The sequence below is a fragment of the Ciconia boyciana genome, chromosome 19 (assembly GCF_034638445.1).
Source record: "Ciconia boyciana chromosome 19, ASM3463844v1, whole genome shotgun sequence".
NCBI classification, from domain to species: Eukaryota; Metazoa; Chordata; class Aves; order Ciconiiformes; family Ciconiidae; genus Ciconia; species Ciconia boyciana.
In genome coordinates, this window is record NC_132952.1 from 8,534,280 (window position 1) to 8,552,845 (window position 18,566).

Below are 18,566 nucleotides of genomic sequence, written 5' to 3' on the forward strand. Positions count from 1 at the left end.
GGGAGCCTTCTTGGTGATGCCGTGGGCTGCCTGGCCGGGCGGCCGGCCTGGGCTGGTGCTGGAGGGTGGCGGAGCCAATGCTGGCCTGGTCCGGACGCTCGGCGGGTGCTGGGAGCCGTGGAGCGAGAGTCTCAGCTGACAACGTCCCTCCGAGACTTCTCAGCCAGACCTTACACTTGATTTGTTGCTGTCATCGCCGTGTTTTAATTTTTCCTTTCCTTTGTTCCTAGCTTTTCTTTTTTTCTCTGTCTTGAAATAGATGGGAAAGTATTATCGTATCCCATGAGATTTGGAGAGAATTAATTGCTAGTAAAAGCATGTTAAGAGCTTTTGATGACTGAAGTAATTTGCAATGACACAGGGTCTTGTAGGGGTAGAGGGAAATCTAAGTCTAGGGGAAAAAAGGAGTTTCTGTACTAAGGAGGCCCACTTATGAGCAGAATATAGTCTTGCCGTACTTTGGACTCAGAGGGCTTTTCCTCATTTTGGTGGTGTCCTGCATAATTTTCAAAAGGTGCTTTTTTGAGTGAGTTGCAAAATGGATCATCATGAACGTTGGTATGGAATGCTGAGCATCTTTCCTGTTTCTGTGTCATCGAACTTACTTTACTGGCTTAAGAAAGAAAAAGTGCTACGTCTCTTCCTGGTGAAACAGTGCTTTTCTTTAGACCACAACCCTTTCATTAACCCTTTTTTTTCACACATGGACTTTTAAGTATTTGAGGGTTTTTATTTGGAAGGATTCCTCTTTTGCACACTAGCCAAATTGTATCTCACCTTCAACCACACGGATCCTCTAGTGTCACTGAATTTCTACTGTTCTAGTTATATAAATGAAAGCATCATTTGTTATAGCATTTTTTAAAATATAATTTCACAGCACTGTGGAAAGTGACTTGTTTTGAAAGTTTACTAAAAAAAGGAATGTAGTTTTTTATTTATAATAAAAAAATGATCCTGCGTGAAATGGTAAAATAGATAATGTGAAGATGGAGCGGTTTAAGGGCCTTGTCGTTAAAATCAGTACTGTTTGGAGAAGTTACCTGCTTTGATTACTTAGGCCAGTGTGGATACTAGAACTGTGTGTTGTCTCCATAACAATTGTAATCCTGAGCCTCTTACTCACAGACAACTCTGGTGTATGTCCTTGGAGGTCCTGCTAACCAGGAACTTCAGATTATGCTGAAAAGCTGATTTTGGTCTTGTCATATGTCTCTATTAATTGCCTATATCATCCAGCTTTCTCCTTTCTATTTCTTGTTTGGAATCCTTCATTGCAAATAATTCTCCTTCCTTTCTTCCTTCTGTAGTTGTCATTTGGTATCGGATGACCCACGTATTTCTTCTTCTCCTGTTCTTCTACAGATTGCTGATGACCTGGGAAATGAGAAATTCTGTGTTGATGCTAGCCAGAGCGGAGCCGGGAACTGGCTGAAGTACATCCGCGTGGCCTGTTCCTGTGACGAACAGAATCTAGCCGTGTGTCACGTTAACGACCAGGTAATGACTTCGGCAGTTACTAGGTTGCTGTGCTCACCTCATCGCTTCAACGGATGCTGGGGTGGGTTGGCCAGAGGACAGTGTACAGTGGCAGCACTGGATGGAAGCAGCTGCGGGCTTCATCTGTTCAGCAGCTCTGCTGCAGCATCCCTGAAACGATCTAAAACCCCTGGACTCATGTGATCTTCCAGTCCTTGACTCCTCTTGTGATGGGGAAGATCGTGTGAAACCTTAACACCTGGTGTGAAACATAGCTTATGTTAACAAAACACAGTGAGACAAATGGAAACCAGTGGCGGGTATTTTGTTGCCATCAGGACTGTAGAAAGTTTGTGTTACCAGTTGACAGCGGTGGGGAAAGAGCGCGATTCCAAGCTGTAAACTCAGTTATTGTCTGTATTTAAGAGGGGAGCGAGAGTGGGAGATGGTTTGGGAGTCTGCTGAGGAGGAAGAAAAGTGAAAACCTAATATACATGTTACAGAAATGCTGGTAGAGCAGTCTCTAGGTGGGGGTGTGGGCAAGGGATATGACATGGAATTAATAGGATTTTGATAACGTTAGCTAATGTTTGTAAAATTCTTTGAAGCTTAAACCCAAAAATGGATTCAAGATGAGCAATCCAAGTTGGGAGTTTCTCAAACCTCAAATTGAGTACAATTCAAATACAAGTTACTGTTTCAGACCTAACTTAAATGAGAAATGCAGTCCTAATGTTATTACCAGTTAGCAAACAGGAGGCATATTTGGATGCACACAAAAAATGAGCTGAGGATGGAAAAATACACTTCTAACAAAAACATTTAAAAATCTGTAGCTGACAGGGAAGCTAGAGTGAACCTGAAGTAAGCCAGCTCATGTAAAATGAGAATAGCTCAGGGTGCGCCAAAATGCCAGCCCACTTTGTGACCTTAGTTCCTGTTTTAAAATGCTTTTACATAACTTAACTTTGGATGCAGAGGAAAAAAAATGCAAAAATACCACAAATGTTCGTGATTTAAGCAACCCAGAGGAGATTGAGGCACAAAGCTCTAAATTTCAGCCTGCTTAGTTAAAATGAGCTGCTGATTGCTTCAGTGCCCACTCACCACTACTCACAAGTGCTCTTACAACAAGGAGCCTTCTAGCCAAGAGCCAACATTTATCATCAACTCCTTGTCTTACACCGCGAGCCGCTCGGTGCTTTCTGTGACACACGCAGGGCTGCTCCTGTGTCTCAGTTTCACAGAATGGCAGGATGAGTATCGCAGGGGCCGCTACGTCTCCCCCACCTGTTACTCAGGTCTTTTACCGTCCTTCATTCTGCGCAGAAAATACTGGTTTGCAGGAGTCCGCGACTGACCCCGGCTTCCTTGCTGTGCATCCTACAGCTTAGCTGAGCACAAACTGTTAGACTGAGGGATACCTTTCTGGGCTCCCGGAAGATTCAACAGGACCGCTGCAACTGCATACGCTATCAAATACTTTCCAGCACTTTGTATGTAACTACAGCTTTAGCCGGCTAGATATGTTCACTTCTTAACAGCACAGTTTTGCTTAATGGTCTGCGGAGATGACTTTTTCGTAGCATTCATCTTTGCAAAAGGGTGGTGAAGCTGTTAACCAAGAATTTTTACCAGCAGCAGTAGAAAAGGACAAATGTTAAAGGAAGAGAAAACCCAAATATTTTGAATTTGGGTTTCTTAAAAAAAGTCTTAGACCAGGGAAAGAAACTGAGTTCATACAGGTTTTTTTACGTGAATACACGTTTCTTCTTTTTAAAATGTTAACTTGTACACTGCTGGCTTTTTCCAGGTTCTTATAAATGCTTAGATTAAGGACTCCATATATATACAAAATTTGCCAGAAACCTGAAGGCTGAATCGCATTTTATTCTAAGCCCAGTCCAGTGCATATCCTTCTGTCCTTGTCCCTCATCTGGAGATTTTTGGTTGTGCATATTTTTAGTGCATGCAGCAGTCTGACTGGAAAGAACAGCTGTTTATCATACACACTCATCTCTTTTCTCTATTTTTTCTCTGTAATGACCACTCTTTTACAACTTCTTAATAAATAAATTTACTAAAAGTCACATAAAAGGGGGTGGGTAGCAAGCAAATGCTTCGTCAGGAGGAAGAAAATAGAAAGGTGCAGAATATAATGAAACAGTAGCAAAGCAAAATGTTTTCTCCTCCTCAGCCTTCTTTTCCAAAAGATGGAGGAGCCTTAGGTCAGGCCAGCTGGTGGGAATGAGAAACTCCAGTGTGAAAAGCAGCAGATGGTGGTGATTGGTAACCAGAGGCACTGGAGGCTTTGGGGTGAGGAGTAAAGTCAGAGTAAGGATATACTATTTCCTAAGCTATTGGTTATGACATTGGCCTAGGGACTCATTTGAATGGCGGCCGTATTTAGAGCAATCAGCAGCACATTCAAATCTTTGTGGATTTTTGTATTATTGTTTATAGAGGAGACAATGTAACCATGTTTGTTCTGGAATCTCCTATTCGTTCCAAGTTTTCTCTCGCATCACTGCTACAGAAAACCAAGTCTTGCTGCTTTCTCTCCTGGAAAGATTCTGGTGTTAGTTGGTGGTTACTTCTCTTATTGAAACTGATAATAATTCTTCTGGACTGTGAAGCTTCAAAGGATAAGGATGGCTGTGAGTGTATTTGGTTGTCACGAAAACTGAGAGAGTAAGATGCAAATATAAATAGAAAAGAAAAATGTCAAACAGTCCATAAGCATGTGTGTCTGCGAGCTGATACGTGCTTTCATCAAACTCAGTGAATTCATTAATTCGCAAGTAGCCAAGGTGCCTTTTGGATACGCACCCCCTGTATTTGAACTCTCAGACACTCAAAATAAATAAAATTACTAGATTGCAAAATGAAGTTCTTCATCCTGGTCCTAAGAAACACTGGACTACTAAACACCAAAGCAAAGGTGGTGTACGCTTTCAAAGATACTGTAGTTAGACCTAGTTGGAGGGTACAAAATGTTTTTACACTCCATTACTTCTTATTTAGCTGATGTCAGTGTGAGTTCCATTCTAATAAAAAGGGGGTGTGGGGGGGTGTGTGTTACAGATCATCTTCCTGCGGATACCTCTGAGTGTGAGCAATTTTGTTCATGTGATTGCTTCGCTGAAGTCAAGGGCATTGAGCTGGATTCCTCAGAGAAGTGTCTGTTTCTGGCCAGGGCTGTTGCATGCTTTAAAAATGAATCCCCTCATTTTCCCTGTGGGATATATTTAGAAAACTAAATTTGTGTCGACTTTGAACTTTCTTTCTTGTGCACAAAACGCCATGCACAGTTCGCTGAAGGCGAGATTCTGCTGGGTGCTGGTGCTCTGAGCATCCTGGGGTGAGAAAGGAGAGATCTCGGAAAGGAGAGATCTCGGAAGGAGGGGATCTCGGAAAGGGGAGATCTCAGGCCCGTAGGAGAGTGACTGCTAAAGCCGGAAACATGTTATAAATTTTCGGAGTGACTAAGCATTGCTGATTTCTACCTAACGCTGTATCCTAACGCTGCTGTTTTTAACTCTATCTGATTTCACGTTGCTAGCAGGGTACATTTTTTTCCATAACAGGGACTCAAAAAACAGGGAGAAAGGCTTTATCATTCCTGTCCAGTAGGCATGCAAAGATTTGGGGTTTGTTTCTAAGTACATAAAGAAAAGAAAAGATTACCCACAAAATAACTACGCAGCATTGTGATGATAAGAGCCAGGACAAGCTTTTAATCAAAACCATTTGCTCTTCAGGAAAAAAATAAACATGTTTACATGGGGAGATGGTCCTTTGCACCTCGTACCCCCTCCCCAGACCACATTCTGTTCTTTACACTCCTGTAGCTTGGGAACATTCCCAGGAATGTACAGAGAATTTTCCTGGATTTTTAGTGAAGTAATTGACAGCAGAATCTGGACCTCTGAACGTTGGGGTTTTTTTCCAATTTACAGTTTAAAATGCTGCTATTTAGAAAGAGATTAGTTGAGACATTTCATTAACTATTTTTCAATTGCGAAACCAATTTCCAAATGTATAATAATGTTAGCCAGTTTTCTTTATATTTATTCTTACTTGATAGGTATTTGAAAAGAATAGAAGATCCTTGCTTGACTGAGATAATTGTGTTTCTAAAGGAGGACTGGGAAAGAATGGTAGAAAAATTACACGATTTGCTGAATGTGTCTGGAAAATGATACATGACTTCTGTTTTATTTTTTCATGTTGCTGCTGCTGCTGCCTTCATGGGGCAAATACTTCAGCAGTTTAGCTGTTCTTATTCAGGAGACTGTAATACTAAACAGAGTATATGTAATAAATATAATAGCCATGAGCTTGCTTTCAGGATGATAGCTGCTGCTTTTGTTTGTGTTACATGTATTGGAAAAAAGAAGGACTAACAGGAGCTACAGCGATGGAAAAAAAACGGGCCTCAGTTTAATAAGCTGATCTTATATGTGTCTGTATAATAGGGAGCTTTTATATGTATTTTACATCCATATTCGGTGACTCTGTTCAGGATTCCTAGGTATGTAATACAATGCCTTAAAAAGAGGAAACAAAAAGCAATGTGGCTTAGTTGAAACAAAGGGAAGGCTACTCCAAAGGAGGAAAACGGCTGAACAAAAGCAAAATGTGCAGCCCCATTCCGGCCAGAAACACACGAGGCCAAACTTTTACGTGTTCACTGCTCCTTGAGCCAGCCGGCCATGGATGCTGGTCTGATAGTTGTCTTAGACGAACAGTAGTAGGAGTATTTGCCTTGTTATTGCACTGGATTTCTAGCGCAGTTAACTATTTGCAAGACAAGAACACAAAGCAGCTGCGTTTTAGCTCATTTGGCGTTGTCTTTGTCCGTCCCTTCTGCTGCCCGCTGATGCAGTTAGTGGGTGAGGGGTTTGATCTTTAGGTCAACACGGCAGCTGCTTTCTCCGTTCTCCAGTGCTCGTTTTTTCCTCAAGTACAAACGTGTTGCTGCAACAAAGCTAAGATAAGTAATAGACATAACTCATACAGCAGGTAAACAGTGCTGTTTCTTATGAAAGACAACTAAATAATGAGGTAATACCGGGACGTACTTTTCTCACTTGACATGTTTCATCTCCATCTATTGCCTTGATATTGGAAACACACAATTACCACGTTGTTTCTGAGCTGTGTCTGTCTCAAGAACACTTTTTCTCAGAGAAAAGATGTACAGCTTTGATTACTTTGTGCTCCGCTCTGAGTGAGATCAGCCTCAGAATGTGGTGGTGTGTCGCGGCTCTGCGTTATCGATACTTTCAGTCATTGGACCAAATTGCTTGGTTATACGCTGCAAAATGTTCCAGCCAGAGCCAGCTCTCTATTACACCGAGTTTACATCCACAGAAGCAGTTACAGAGCAGATCCGTATATCAAGCCCAGACTGGAAAAGGATTCCTCTGGGTTTTTTTTACTTTCCTTTTTTTCTTCGTTCTTTAGTTAAATTCTGCCTAGCAGAATTTGGATAAAAATCAAGAAATGTAGTATTTTCAGTCTTCTGTGAGAGCACTACCCAAACCCTAGGTATATTGTTCACTATTTTGTGTTAAATAAAACTGACTGGTAATTAGGAGAGGTGCCCCTTTTGTTGTGAGAAATACGAAATGATAATGTGTGGAATTTTTATAAAAATGATGAGCATAAATGATTTATGAATGTGAATGTTCTGATGGATTAGTAAATCTGATCTTTTTCGGTGCACAACAAATAAAAAGGGAAAGGAAACACAGCAGTAGTTTTAGTTAATTCAGACCATCAGTGGCATGATTGCAAGATGAAGTTAATTATTATAATGAAATGTTTGATGAAATTAATGTGACTCCAGCAGAATCCGACTTTTCCCTAATCATTAATGAAGCTCGTACTATATTTCTTGAAAGACTGTAACAGACAGGGTTTTATAGACAAGAAGCTACTTTGTCGTGAGAACAAACAGGAGAGGTAAAGGAGTTAAAGATTGTGATGCAGTGGCAATGTTAGCCAATTAGCAGTATAATTCTGAAGGATTTTTGCAATGTAAAATTTGTGAATGTATCTAGGAACTCGGTGTACCTTTTAGACCGTGGCTTATATTTTAGTGCTGATTTGGTTTTGGGTTACTAGCTGAAAGAGAAATGCCGGTTAATAGCTATTTTGAGTTCTTTTTTCTCTTAGCTAGCCGCAAGTGATGGCACATTATGAGTTCTGTTTTACCAAGCCCTAAGCTCTGTGGCTTATTCCTCGTCTTTCTTTTGTTTGTCAGGCAGGTTTGCCATTAAACTCAGTGAGGTTTGGTCCTGGGAAAGGCTTTTCTTGTTGAACAAGGAGGCAGGAAAGAGAGTTGAAGTGTAAATGAAAAAAAGGAGAAAAAGGAGAATTTTATACCACTTGTAGTTTGCCGTGGCATCCATAGAAATTAACTCTCCGATTCGCATGAAAAACAGTTAGGTGCAATCTTTCAGGAATGTGTTCACCTCCTTACATCTATACTTGAGCGGGTATCTTGCTGTCCGTTTGGCACTGCTCAGGGTTTTTCAGCTGAGCATCTCCAAGCACTGCACAGCGAGATACTCGGATCCTTCCCGCTGCACAAGGTCACTTTTTCTGGTTGTGTATTGGCTAGATGGCATGCGGGATGAGGATGGATGTCTCTTCAGTGGAAGAATTGATGACAAACCAGTGGAACATTGTGCTGAAAATTACGCTAAGGATTCTGGCAAGTGCAAGGATGGGTTTCTGTGGAGTTCGGGACACCTTGTGAGTCACGAGCAGTTAGATTTCATTTCTCTTCTTGAACGTTTGGTTTTGTGACCATGAAACTCTCAGTAAGAGATTGTGTGGCCTTTTCTGTTGGGCAACGTTAATCTGCTTGTACACAAGATAGTAATATTTCACTTAATTTGCAGACGAGATTGCAGGGAGTTTTAGAGCACGCTGAGGAGAGGTTTAGAGCATGCTTAGGACAGGTTTAGAGCACGCTGAGGAGAGGTTTAGAGCATGCTTAGGACAGGTTTAGAGCATGCCGAGGAGAGGTTTAGAGCATGCTTAGGACAGGTTTAGAGCATGCCGAGGAGAGGTTTAGAGCATGCTTAGGACAGGTTCAGAGCATGCTGAGGACGGAGGCACCTGGGGCAATGGCACACGCCGTGCTGATCTCCATGTACCAAGAGGAGTTTTTCAGGGCCGCCCTGCAGGGAGCCGGGGCTGCCTTGCTTCGCGTCTGCCATGGCGATTAGCCCTCCGGCCGGCCCGTTCCCCGCTGGCCCCGGCGCTGCCGCGGAGGCTGCAGCAGCAGCCGCCCCCCCCCGGCCCGGGCAGGGGCCGCCGCGCTACGGCCCGAACTTCCCTTTCCTCTCGTCGGGGCAGCGGCCGGCCTGCCCCGCTCCGCTCCGCTCCGCGCCGGGCCGGGCCGGGCCGGGCCAGGGCGGGGGTCCGCGGCGGAGGAGCCGGGCGGCCCGCGGGGGACGGCTTCTGCCGCCCGGCCCGCCGGGGCGGCCCGCGGGACGGCGCTGGCCGCGCCCCGCGCCCCGCGCCCCGGAGGTGCTGCGCCTCGCCCGGAGCGAACAGGTCAGGCGTCCCCGTCCTCCCCCGGGCTGCCACCCGCGCTCCGGCCCGGCCCGGCCCGCTCCCTCCGTGCCGGCCCGCGGTCCCTTCCTCTCCGCCGCGGCCGGTGCCGGCGGCTGCCCCGGGCGGCCCCGGGGGCGTCAGGCTGCCGCGGCCGGGCCGGGCCGGCGGGGACCCCGCGGGCGCGGGGCCGTCGGCGGGCGGAGCCTGCCCCCTGCTGGGGCGGGCGGGGGCCGCGCTCCCGGGCCGGGCCGGGCTCCCGCCGCGACGGCCCCGCTCCCGGCCCCGCTCCCGGCCCCGCCGCGGCCGCGGGAGCCCCGCCGCCGTCTCCGCGGCTGCCCGGGCCGCCTGCGAGTGGCGTCGCGCCGGCAGCTGCGGGAGTGCGGGCCGCCGGCAAGTTTTGCTCGGTCTTTACCGGGGAAAGGTGGGAGTCCCGGTGCGTGCGGCGGCCGGCGGGGCTGTCCGCCGTCCGAAGAGCCCTCGCCCTTCCCTGCCGGAGCGGGGCTCGGCGGGCGGGGGCACGGGGCAGCGCCTGCCCGCAGCCGGGAGAGCGCGGGAGAGGCGTCGGGAGCTGCTTTTCCCGCAGCGCTACGGGATAAACAGCACCGCTCTTGGTAGACGTATGGGTGCACAGACGTAGGCAAGATAGTGTCTGGGACAGTTTAGTGGCTTGTGGTAAATGGCGATTTGTATGTTTGGTTGTAACGCGGATTATTAATCTGTCGGGAGTTTCCTGAACTCGGTCTGCAGGCAGAGTTCAGAGCGGTGACTGCATTCTTCTGCACCCGCCGAACGGAGCGAGGCTGCTCTGGGGAGCGGCGCCCCATCGCCCCGCAAACGTGGGCAGCGTCGGCCGGTGGGACGGAGCGGGCGAGCCGCAGGGAGCCCGGGCACCTGCCGCTCCTGCCAGGGCTCGGAGGCACGCGTCCAAGGCCTCGCGCTTCCGTGTGAAGGAACGAAGGAGGCTCTGGGAAGAAAACTGCATCGTAGTGACACTATTAACACAGCCCACACAGGCATTTAAGAGTTTGTGTCTCTGTTCCCCATAAGCGGTAGATTGGCAGAGACTGAGTGGCAGCTAATTGAGGGAATCGTTCTGGGTAAATTGTAGTTGATATCCTGAAAAAGAATTTCGTGCATTGCTATTAAAGGCAGCGCTCATAAAACTTTGCAGTTAATAACTATTATCCGTTGAATACTCATGGTATTACTGTTAGAAGAGGACAGGGTCTTTTGGAAAACATGCGGAAGACACTGAGTCTCTTGGATTTCACGTAGTTCTGATCCTCCTCTTTGTCGGTGACACAAACTCCTATCCCGCTGTTGATTTCCTTCTGCTGCTGTTTTTTGCGATTTCCTTGCGGAGGTCTCCATGAAAGGCCCTCCCAGCTGAAGTCACTGAGCTCGCCCTCCTCGCCCGCGAATGCCCCAGCCACCGTGTTGCGTGGTACCCGTGAGCAGCGTGCGACTGAATACGATTTAGTTATCGGTCGTTACAGGGAACCAGCGAGCTCTCTGCCTGCTAATACAGATAAGCCACTGTCAGGACGCTCTTCCTCCCCACGAACTCTGCCATTTCATCAGAAGGAATGAGGCCGTTGGGGTCCGCTCGCATGTAACCCGTTTGTCACTGGACGTACTGCTGTGCTTTCTGGTTGGTTTGGGGGTAGGACAGTAAAGATGAGCGTGTGGCGTGTATGAAAACATAACCAACTGTTGAAGCCTTGCAGCGTTACACTTCATTGCACCTTGGATAAAGGGGATTTCTTTCTCATTGTAATATTTTCTAAGAAATGCATCCATGGAATGGGAAAATCCATTTTGGTTCAGGAAACCTCTGTAAGGCCTAGGTATCCTTTAAATCATGTTCGACACACTTCAAATGGCAACGTGAGTGGGGTATACAGCTGGTACGTGGTCTCTGCCCTTGTCTCAAGCCTGTTTCTGGGTTTGTTCTCCAGTGTAATGACGAAGGTGCGGCAGGTGAACAGTGCTGTACTCGGGACATTTCAGAAGGTCCAGGTTCTGTGGTTAGACAGGAACTCCGAATGGGGATAAACTGCTCACCTGGAATGGTTCAGATCTGGTCTTTAGGGGTCAGGTCCTCAGGCTGTAGGTGGGAGTAATCTACAAAATAGTTCCGTGAAGATATGCTAATTCCTATCTCTAATTATCAGGCCAATTTCGGCTTAGAGAAGCAGGGACTTAAATGCGTCAATTCCATCAGTTTAACCTTCCCTTCGCTGTAACAAATACACTAAGCTTATAGGAGGTAGGGAAAACAATGGGAAGATTTTGTGTAATTTGAACAGAGAGGCTGTTACCGTAAATACTACTTTACTGTCCAAGCCGCATGAAGCACTGACACACATAGAGGAAAATAAAGGCAGGGAGAAAGAGCTCTCAGTAGCAATTATCATACAAATCAAGTGACAGCCTCCCCTATTAGCTGGAATAATTTGAGTTATTGGTTAAAATGTAAAATGCAAGTCTTTGCATATTTAACATGTCTCTCAATTTTTGTTTCTGATTCCCAGATCTATTATAAAGTTATTAAAGAAATTGAGCCAGGAGAAGAGCTCTTGGTGTATTTGAAGGAAGGTGGTTATTCACTTGGGAACATGGCGCCCAGCATGGAAGGTAAGGCCTCGTTTTGCTAGATAGGACCTTTTTGCACCTCTCACCAGCAAACTAGGAATGTTGAGAACCTCAGTTAGTGCTGAACTGGGACAAAAAACCTGATCCGGTATCTGCCCATTCTGCAACTGTTAATATTTTGTGCTTATTTTCACTCTTTCTCTGGGGAGAGTAGCTGTCTTAGTCAACGATAGCAAGCAAATTTTTATTAACCTCAAGGCATGCAACAGATTAATTTGCTTCTTCTCTGAGGAACGTTGTGGTTTTGAATATGATTGGAGGTGCCTTTTTCATTCCCAGGGTCACCGTGTTTTTTTGGGTGTAATAAAAATGGGCCAAACCATTCCAAGGCTTGCAAAACACTGGTCGTTAGAGCTTTAGATTACGTGGAAAAGGGGGATCCAGGCAGAGGATGGAAGAGTCGTCGCTAGAATTATCATTGCGAGAATATAGATACCTCTGAAACCCTGAAATGATGCAGTGGAGGCCAAAAGAATTATTAGTTTTAAAATAAAGGTCAGATTTTTATTACTGCAGTGTCTCTCCTGTCTTGCAGCGAGTTGGTATTGCAGGACAAGGTGCTCAAATATTGCTCAAATAGGCTCGCAGAGGGAGGAGTTTCCTTAACGGCGTATTGCGTGTGGAGCAGCCTGAAAGACTGAGCCTTATGCACTTCTTTGTATATTAGCGTAACCATTTTCCTCTGAATATCCTGCTGTTAATTCCTGAAGTTCAGTCATCACCCAGGCTATCTAAAAGACCGTGATGCTTTCCAGGTTAAGCGAGCGTTTTCTGGTAAGCTAGGGCAAGGAGCAGTGCACCAAGGTTGTTGGATTCTCTTCCTACGCCAGCACGGTGCTATGTGGAATTCAGGAGGACGTGTAGAGAGGGATGGGAAAAGAGAAAATCGAGGGAAGACTTTGAGTCCTTCTTCCTTTTTCACGGTGCACAAAGATGGCTGTAAGGTACTTACCTTTTTGATAAGCAGCAGCTTGGAGCTTTCTGCTTGTCGTTCTGTTAGGCTGTTGAAAGCTTTGGGTTCCATTTTAGTTTCACAAAGAACAGAAACGTTTGGTACCGCAGAGTAAGAATAGCCAGAATTCCTACAGTAAGGTTACGACTCTAATTCAGGGGGTTGGAAGGAAGCAGAGACGGAGCTGGTGCACTGAAGAGGCTGTCGCAAGGCGGCTGGGAGGCGTCGTTCCCTGGGGACAGGTTGCTGCTCACCTGCTCTTTGCCGGGGCCTCGCGCGCTTCTCTGGAGTAGCTGTTGCTGGCTCTTGTCAGCGACAGGAGAGCAGGTTAGCAGGACACATGGCCTGAAATATTCTGGCAATCTGAGAGTGTCGGCAGGATTTTTTTTTTTTTTTCCTCTTTGTTAGAGTTCTTTTCTCGATACTCATCTGAGACTCTGACTAATGTTTGGTGTCCCACCCCTGTCACCGCAAGTGACAGCGCCTGTCAATACAAACTGCGCAGTGGAAGTGATCTCTTAGGAAGACTAGGAAAGATGCGCTACGCCGTTCCCAAAAATAGTATAAAAACAAGGCAACGGCGCAGACACATCTAGAGTAATCAAAAATGGTATGGATTCTTATTTTGAAATGGTTGTTTGCAAGTCCACGTCTTTTCCCGAGATGAGTACAAAAGCCTATCGTAACAGGGCACTGCAGAAACCAAACCTCATGTGAAGTGCATCGTGATCCTGAAATGAAAGGAAAATCAGTGTGGACTCACAAAGTTCGGCGCTCTTTTATAGGGCTCTTAGTTTCCTTGACATTTGGTGACAGTGAAAGTTAAAGAACAACATCAAAGGTACATGAATTTTCTCAAGTGAAGAGATTATTAGGGCATACTACTTATGGCTTTTTCTGTTCATTCACTGAACGTAGAGCCTGCTGCAGGTTTCTCATTATTATTTGATGACTAATTTCTATAAATATGTTCTCATCTACCAGTCTTTTTTAAACTGTTAGTTGGAAATACTGTTCTATGTAATTAATGGGTGAAATCTGAGTTGTCTCACCTGGACATCCTACAACACATTTATTTTCTTTTACCTGTATATGAATATAATTTTCAGATTCAAATTTGCAGTGAAACTCTTTAAGAGTATACATACGATATGCACAATTAGTTTGAAATATTTCTGAAAAAATGGGTAGCTTGAGGATTCGGGCTGCTGACAGCTCTTTTGCTGAAGGTCCATGGGTGAAGTGACTGGACGGGCAGCGTGGTAGCTGCTGTCTCACTGAGATGTCACGTTTGGGATGATTTTTTCAGTGTTCTCCCCCAAAAAAGTTAATCATTTTCTTGAGACCAGCACACAGAGATGAATCATTTCTGTATTCGCAGCGATGGAGTAACACAGACCTTTTTTTTGACGTCAGGAAGAAATCGGAAAGAAAACTCACCGCTGTTTTGCATTTCTGTTTCTAATCGGCTTTTATTTGAACGAGAGCAGAAAGTGCTCCTCGTTTTCCATCTTTGTCATTATGTAACATTTATCTGTATCTTCCCGGTAATATCTAGTGCTTTTGCCACATAATTGCTTTCAAATTATAATAGGCCAACATTAAATATTTGACTTCTTAGTACTTTTTACTTTCAGTAATGCTATCTTCCTGCTGCCTCACACCCCCATTTCGATTCTGAATTAACAAGAAAGAAAATGCAAAATTGTTCCACACAAAGATAATTATCATAAAAATCTTTTATCCAAACCCCAGCCAAACACAGCAGACCCCTTATCACTGCAGGAATTTTGAGTAGGGCACTTGAACTCCTTTGAGATTCAAGTCTGGTAGATTAGCATGTAGATGCCACATAATTGTGTTCCCCTTGGTTTCTCTGAAAGCTATTAGGCACTGATTTATTTTTCTGTTACATTCCTGCTTTGTCCTGAGCGTTACTGATGGAACTTAAGATAGACACATATAACCATAGATTTGACAAACAAGACATGGAGAACAGGCAGCAATTTTTTTGTAACTGGATTTTTCTTTTCTTTTTATCCCCTTCTCCCTGTAAGATACTGAAGTGGTAACCTTTTTTGAAGGGCAGTATTCTCATTTGTGGTGCTTAAAGAAAGAAGAAAACTTTAATGAGAACTCGTTTCGAAGGGCAGTATTTTTATTTTTGGTGCTTAAAGAAGGAAAAAAGCAACTTTAATGACCCTGAAGTCTACAAACTGCTTGTCTGATATAAAGACACAAAATAAGTACCAGGTCTTCTTAGTTCAGTCCTGAGCCTCCCTTGTTGCTTAGGTTTCATTTTTGCAGCGTGATGGTCTGGCCCTTAGTCTACAGGCCAGTTCCTTTCCCTGCAGTGGTATTTAATGAGAAGTCTGATCTCCGATCTTCTGAAGTTCAGGAACGGGAATGCCGGAGGAATGGGTGTTGGGTATTGATACGATATAATCAGCTGCTCTACCAGCCAGCCACTTCTTCCTCTGTTTAATCTGCCTGAGCATCAAAATAATATTTGCAACCAGTGGCAATGTCTATAACGTGACTACAAGGCTTTTAATTGTATTTTTGTGAGTTCTCTAATTCTTCTTGTCAATAAAAGTTTCTTTTTCCAAGCCCAAATACTCTGAAGCACATGCATTTCTTTTCTTGTCATCCATCTTTTCTACCTGTGAAAAAGCTGTTGTGTTTGATGATAGAAGAGGAACGTTGTTGTTACCAAGGCACGAGCCTGTACAAAGCAGACAGGGTTTTTCCTAATTTAGTGACGTGCAAGGGCTAGATCTGTAAAATCTGTGTAGCTCTGAAAGTATGCAAATGCAAAAGCAAAGAATGCACGTCTCAGCCAGGCTGCCTTGTTTCTTACATTTCTTAGTAAAAGTCTGATGGGGCAGCTCCTCAGCTTGTGGAAACGTAGCTACGCCAGCTTCTACCGGCTGAGGATCGTGTTATATTGTGTGTGATTTGTGTGAGATCTGTAATTCTGCTGACAAAGGACAGGGAGAATTAGAAGCAAAATCTCTTCTCTAACAATTATTACTGAGGCTATTAATGTATTTCATCTGTCTCTCTGTCTACCTACTCTGTAATCTCATAGAAAAGACAAAAATAATGTTATTCTGGTTGATAACAACAGGTAGTGCTGTATCAGGTTGTATACTGTGGGAGGGGGTGCTTGTGAGTTGTCCATCTTTAGCCAAGTATATAATAAATTATTCTCCATGGCTAGTTTTCCAAACTCGAAGTGGATTTCTGGTTCCTAGAGGATGGTTTGGGTGAAATAAGATACAATTAATCACGTAAATCTCAAGCTGAAGGAGGAAAAATTTAATATGGATTTGCAGAAGGTATTTTGATGCATTTTCTCAGGAGTCAAAAAAAGAAAAAAAAAAAAAAATCTGTTTCCTCCATTCCAAGTTTTCAGGTCTGGGGAATTGCCAGTTTGAGCTTGAGAGATGCTGGGAGTTTCGTAGGAGCTTCTTAAGAGGTGAAGCTCTCTGGGAGCTCCCCATCCGGAGGGCGTTCAGTCGCTTCGACAAAAAAGCCTTCTCGCATTGAGCCATCACCGTGTTTACAAAAGAGCAAAGAGGGGAAACATTTGATTTGCGGGGTGAATTCTGAGGTAGACGAACACCTTGCCAGAGCAGTTCCACGTTATCTGGAGTTACTGAGGGATTTATCCTGTTACTCCACAGTTCAGTGGGCTGCATGAGCCAAATGAACTTCTGTCCCACGTACGTCTCTAAGAGTCAAAACCAGAACAAAAGCAAGGTCGTGTTTATTAGTGCCAGTGACACTTTGGAGTACAGCTTGACGTCTGAGACTATGAAAACTGAACGTTGTAGCAGATAAGCACTTGTTTCAGTGTGCGTGAGAGCTAACGTGAATTCATTAATAATGAGGAGGGATGGCATGATGAGATTATTGCCTCAGCCCATGTGGTGCGTGCGTTCGGGACGCTTGGTGCTGTCAGGCTTCTCTCTTCTCACCCGAGTTATGGATGTGTGGACAGTGAAAAGGTACAACACGCCTAATCACAGCCCTCGCCCCCCCTCACTTGCTGCTTTCACACCAAGAATGTTGTCGGTCCATAAACATCTGTAGATGAAATCGTAAATTTTGCTAGGTAACATTGTGTGCTTCATGCTGTTGTTACAAGTAAAATGCAATAACAAGACATACCATGATACTACAATTCTTTCTTTTTTTTTCCCCTCATGAAAAGGAGTTTGGATTATTTTAATAGTAGGCTATACATGGTCTCTCGATACTGCTAGGTAGTTTTTTCTGTCCTGATTTCCAGGTTTCCCTCCCCAGGGACATAAAACACTTGAGATACATATTGGTACTGCTCTACAAAATGCTGGTAAACAGAATTTCTCTAAGGAGTAGAGCAGGGCCTGATCCTCTTCATTGTGAGGCTGCTGATAGCAAATTCAGAGTATACCATCTGTCAAAACTAGTTGAAATGGGAAAGATATGGGTATTTTCTTCCCTGAGGTCTCCTTTTTTAGACAAAATGCCCTTTCCCCCCAAAGAAAAGTGCTGACCCGCTGGATTTCATTTCTTTTCACATCCTTCTCTTCTGCAGTTCAGGAAATCCTATAGCACCTCTGTATTTTATTCATTCCCTGTGCAAACAGGGTATAGTACCACTAGACACGCTGCTCAGATAAATATCAAGGCTTCGCTGATTGTGTCTTAGTGATATTTTCTTTTTTAGCTGTGTTTGACTTTTTCCAGTTTGTGGGCATGTCGATACTTTCCGTGTAGGTGTGGACCACTTTGGGTTTCATCTGCCTACATAGCTTGCTGTAGCAGCTTATGGGATCTTGTCTGTCTTAGTCACCGCAGAAGCAAGTCGCGGGCTCCCCGGTGTGCAGGGGCCCGGGTCGAAAACCACAGCCTGAGTTTAAATAGGCTGTATTGAGAGAAACGGAGAAGGGAGATTATTGCCCAAGTGCGAGCGGGGAAGCGGTGGTCTCCGGGTGTGACACTGCCTGTGTTTGTACTGTGTCACACTTTTAACAAAATTAACCCTGATTTATATAAAAGACAATTTCAGGCCTTAAAGCACAGCCTAAGTGGTTGTAATTGTGCCAAACTCTGGGCAGACAAGTACATGGGGTTCTTTAAACCCAGCGTTTGCTGAAAGGTTGCAGATTTTGAAAACGGCTCCAGGCAGAGAAGCGGCCACAAAGACGCGAGTGCCGCCCGCGTCTTACCCCGTCGTCCCCTTTCCCACAGCACAGCAGCGCCCGGGGATGGATCAGCTCCATCGCAACACTGCCTTTTGGCTGCATCTCTCAGAAAGAATATTTCCACTCTTCCCTCTGAGCTAATGCATTTTACCACAAGCTTTCCTTTCGAAAGTAAAGTTATCAGAAAAAGAGAATAAAACTTAATACGAAACAGAGCCCGGGAGTCCAGAGGAAGAGGGTAGAGGAGGACAGGGAAATGCGGCACCAGCGACTAAGTGGTGGCTGGAAAGCTTCTGTTCCGAGCTGGCTGCTGGGTGGAGAAACCCGGAGCTATCCCGACTCCCTCGCAGAGGTCGTTCTCCTGGAAAATTTACAGCTCTAAGCTGATTGTTTGACTTGGCACTATGGTCAGGATGCTGCCTTGTAAACTTAGTAATAGCTGCCCTCTTTTTAATTTGTTTGACCTTGACTACAATAATTTATTATGTGCATTAGATTTTTTTTTTTTTTAAACAAAACAGCACAACAACAAAGAATTTGGCTCCCTTTTCTTTCTTCCATGGTACTCTGGTTTTGAACTCCTCGGGTTTGATGGCGCACTGTGCTTCTGCAGTTGTGCGGGCCGAGTTAAGAGGATCACATTAGAAAGACATTTTCTTAGAAAGGAGCTTCTCCAGGTTTGTGCTGTGGCAATTTGCATTTCCCAGTGT

At 44.9% G+C, this 18,566-nt stretch overlaps 1 protein-coding gene across 5 annotated transcripts in view; it reads left to right on the forward strand.

Annotated features, from left to right (window-relative positions):
• Positions 1–18,566, forward strand: part of ARHGEF16 (Rho guanine nucleotide exchange factor 16) — a 368,918-nt gene that overhangs the window by 293,558 nt on the left and 56,794 nt on the right. For all 5 annotated transcript variants that reach the window (XM_072883738.1, XM_072883741.1, XM_072883740.1 and 2 more), the window contains 2 exons: positions 1,366–1,500; positions 11,589–11,691. In XM_072883738.1, coding sequence (XP_072739839.1) covers positions 1,366–1,500; positions 11,589–11,691 — 238 coding nt within the window. The remainder of the gene's footprint in view (positions 1–1,365; positions 1,501–11,588; positions 11,692–18,566) is intronic.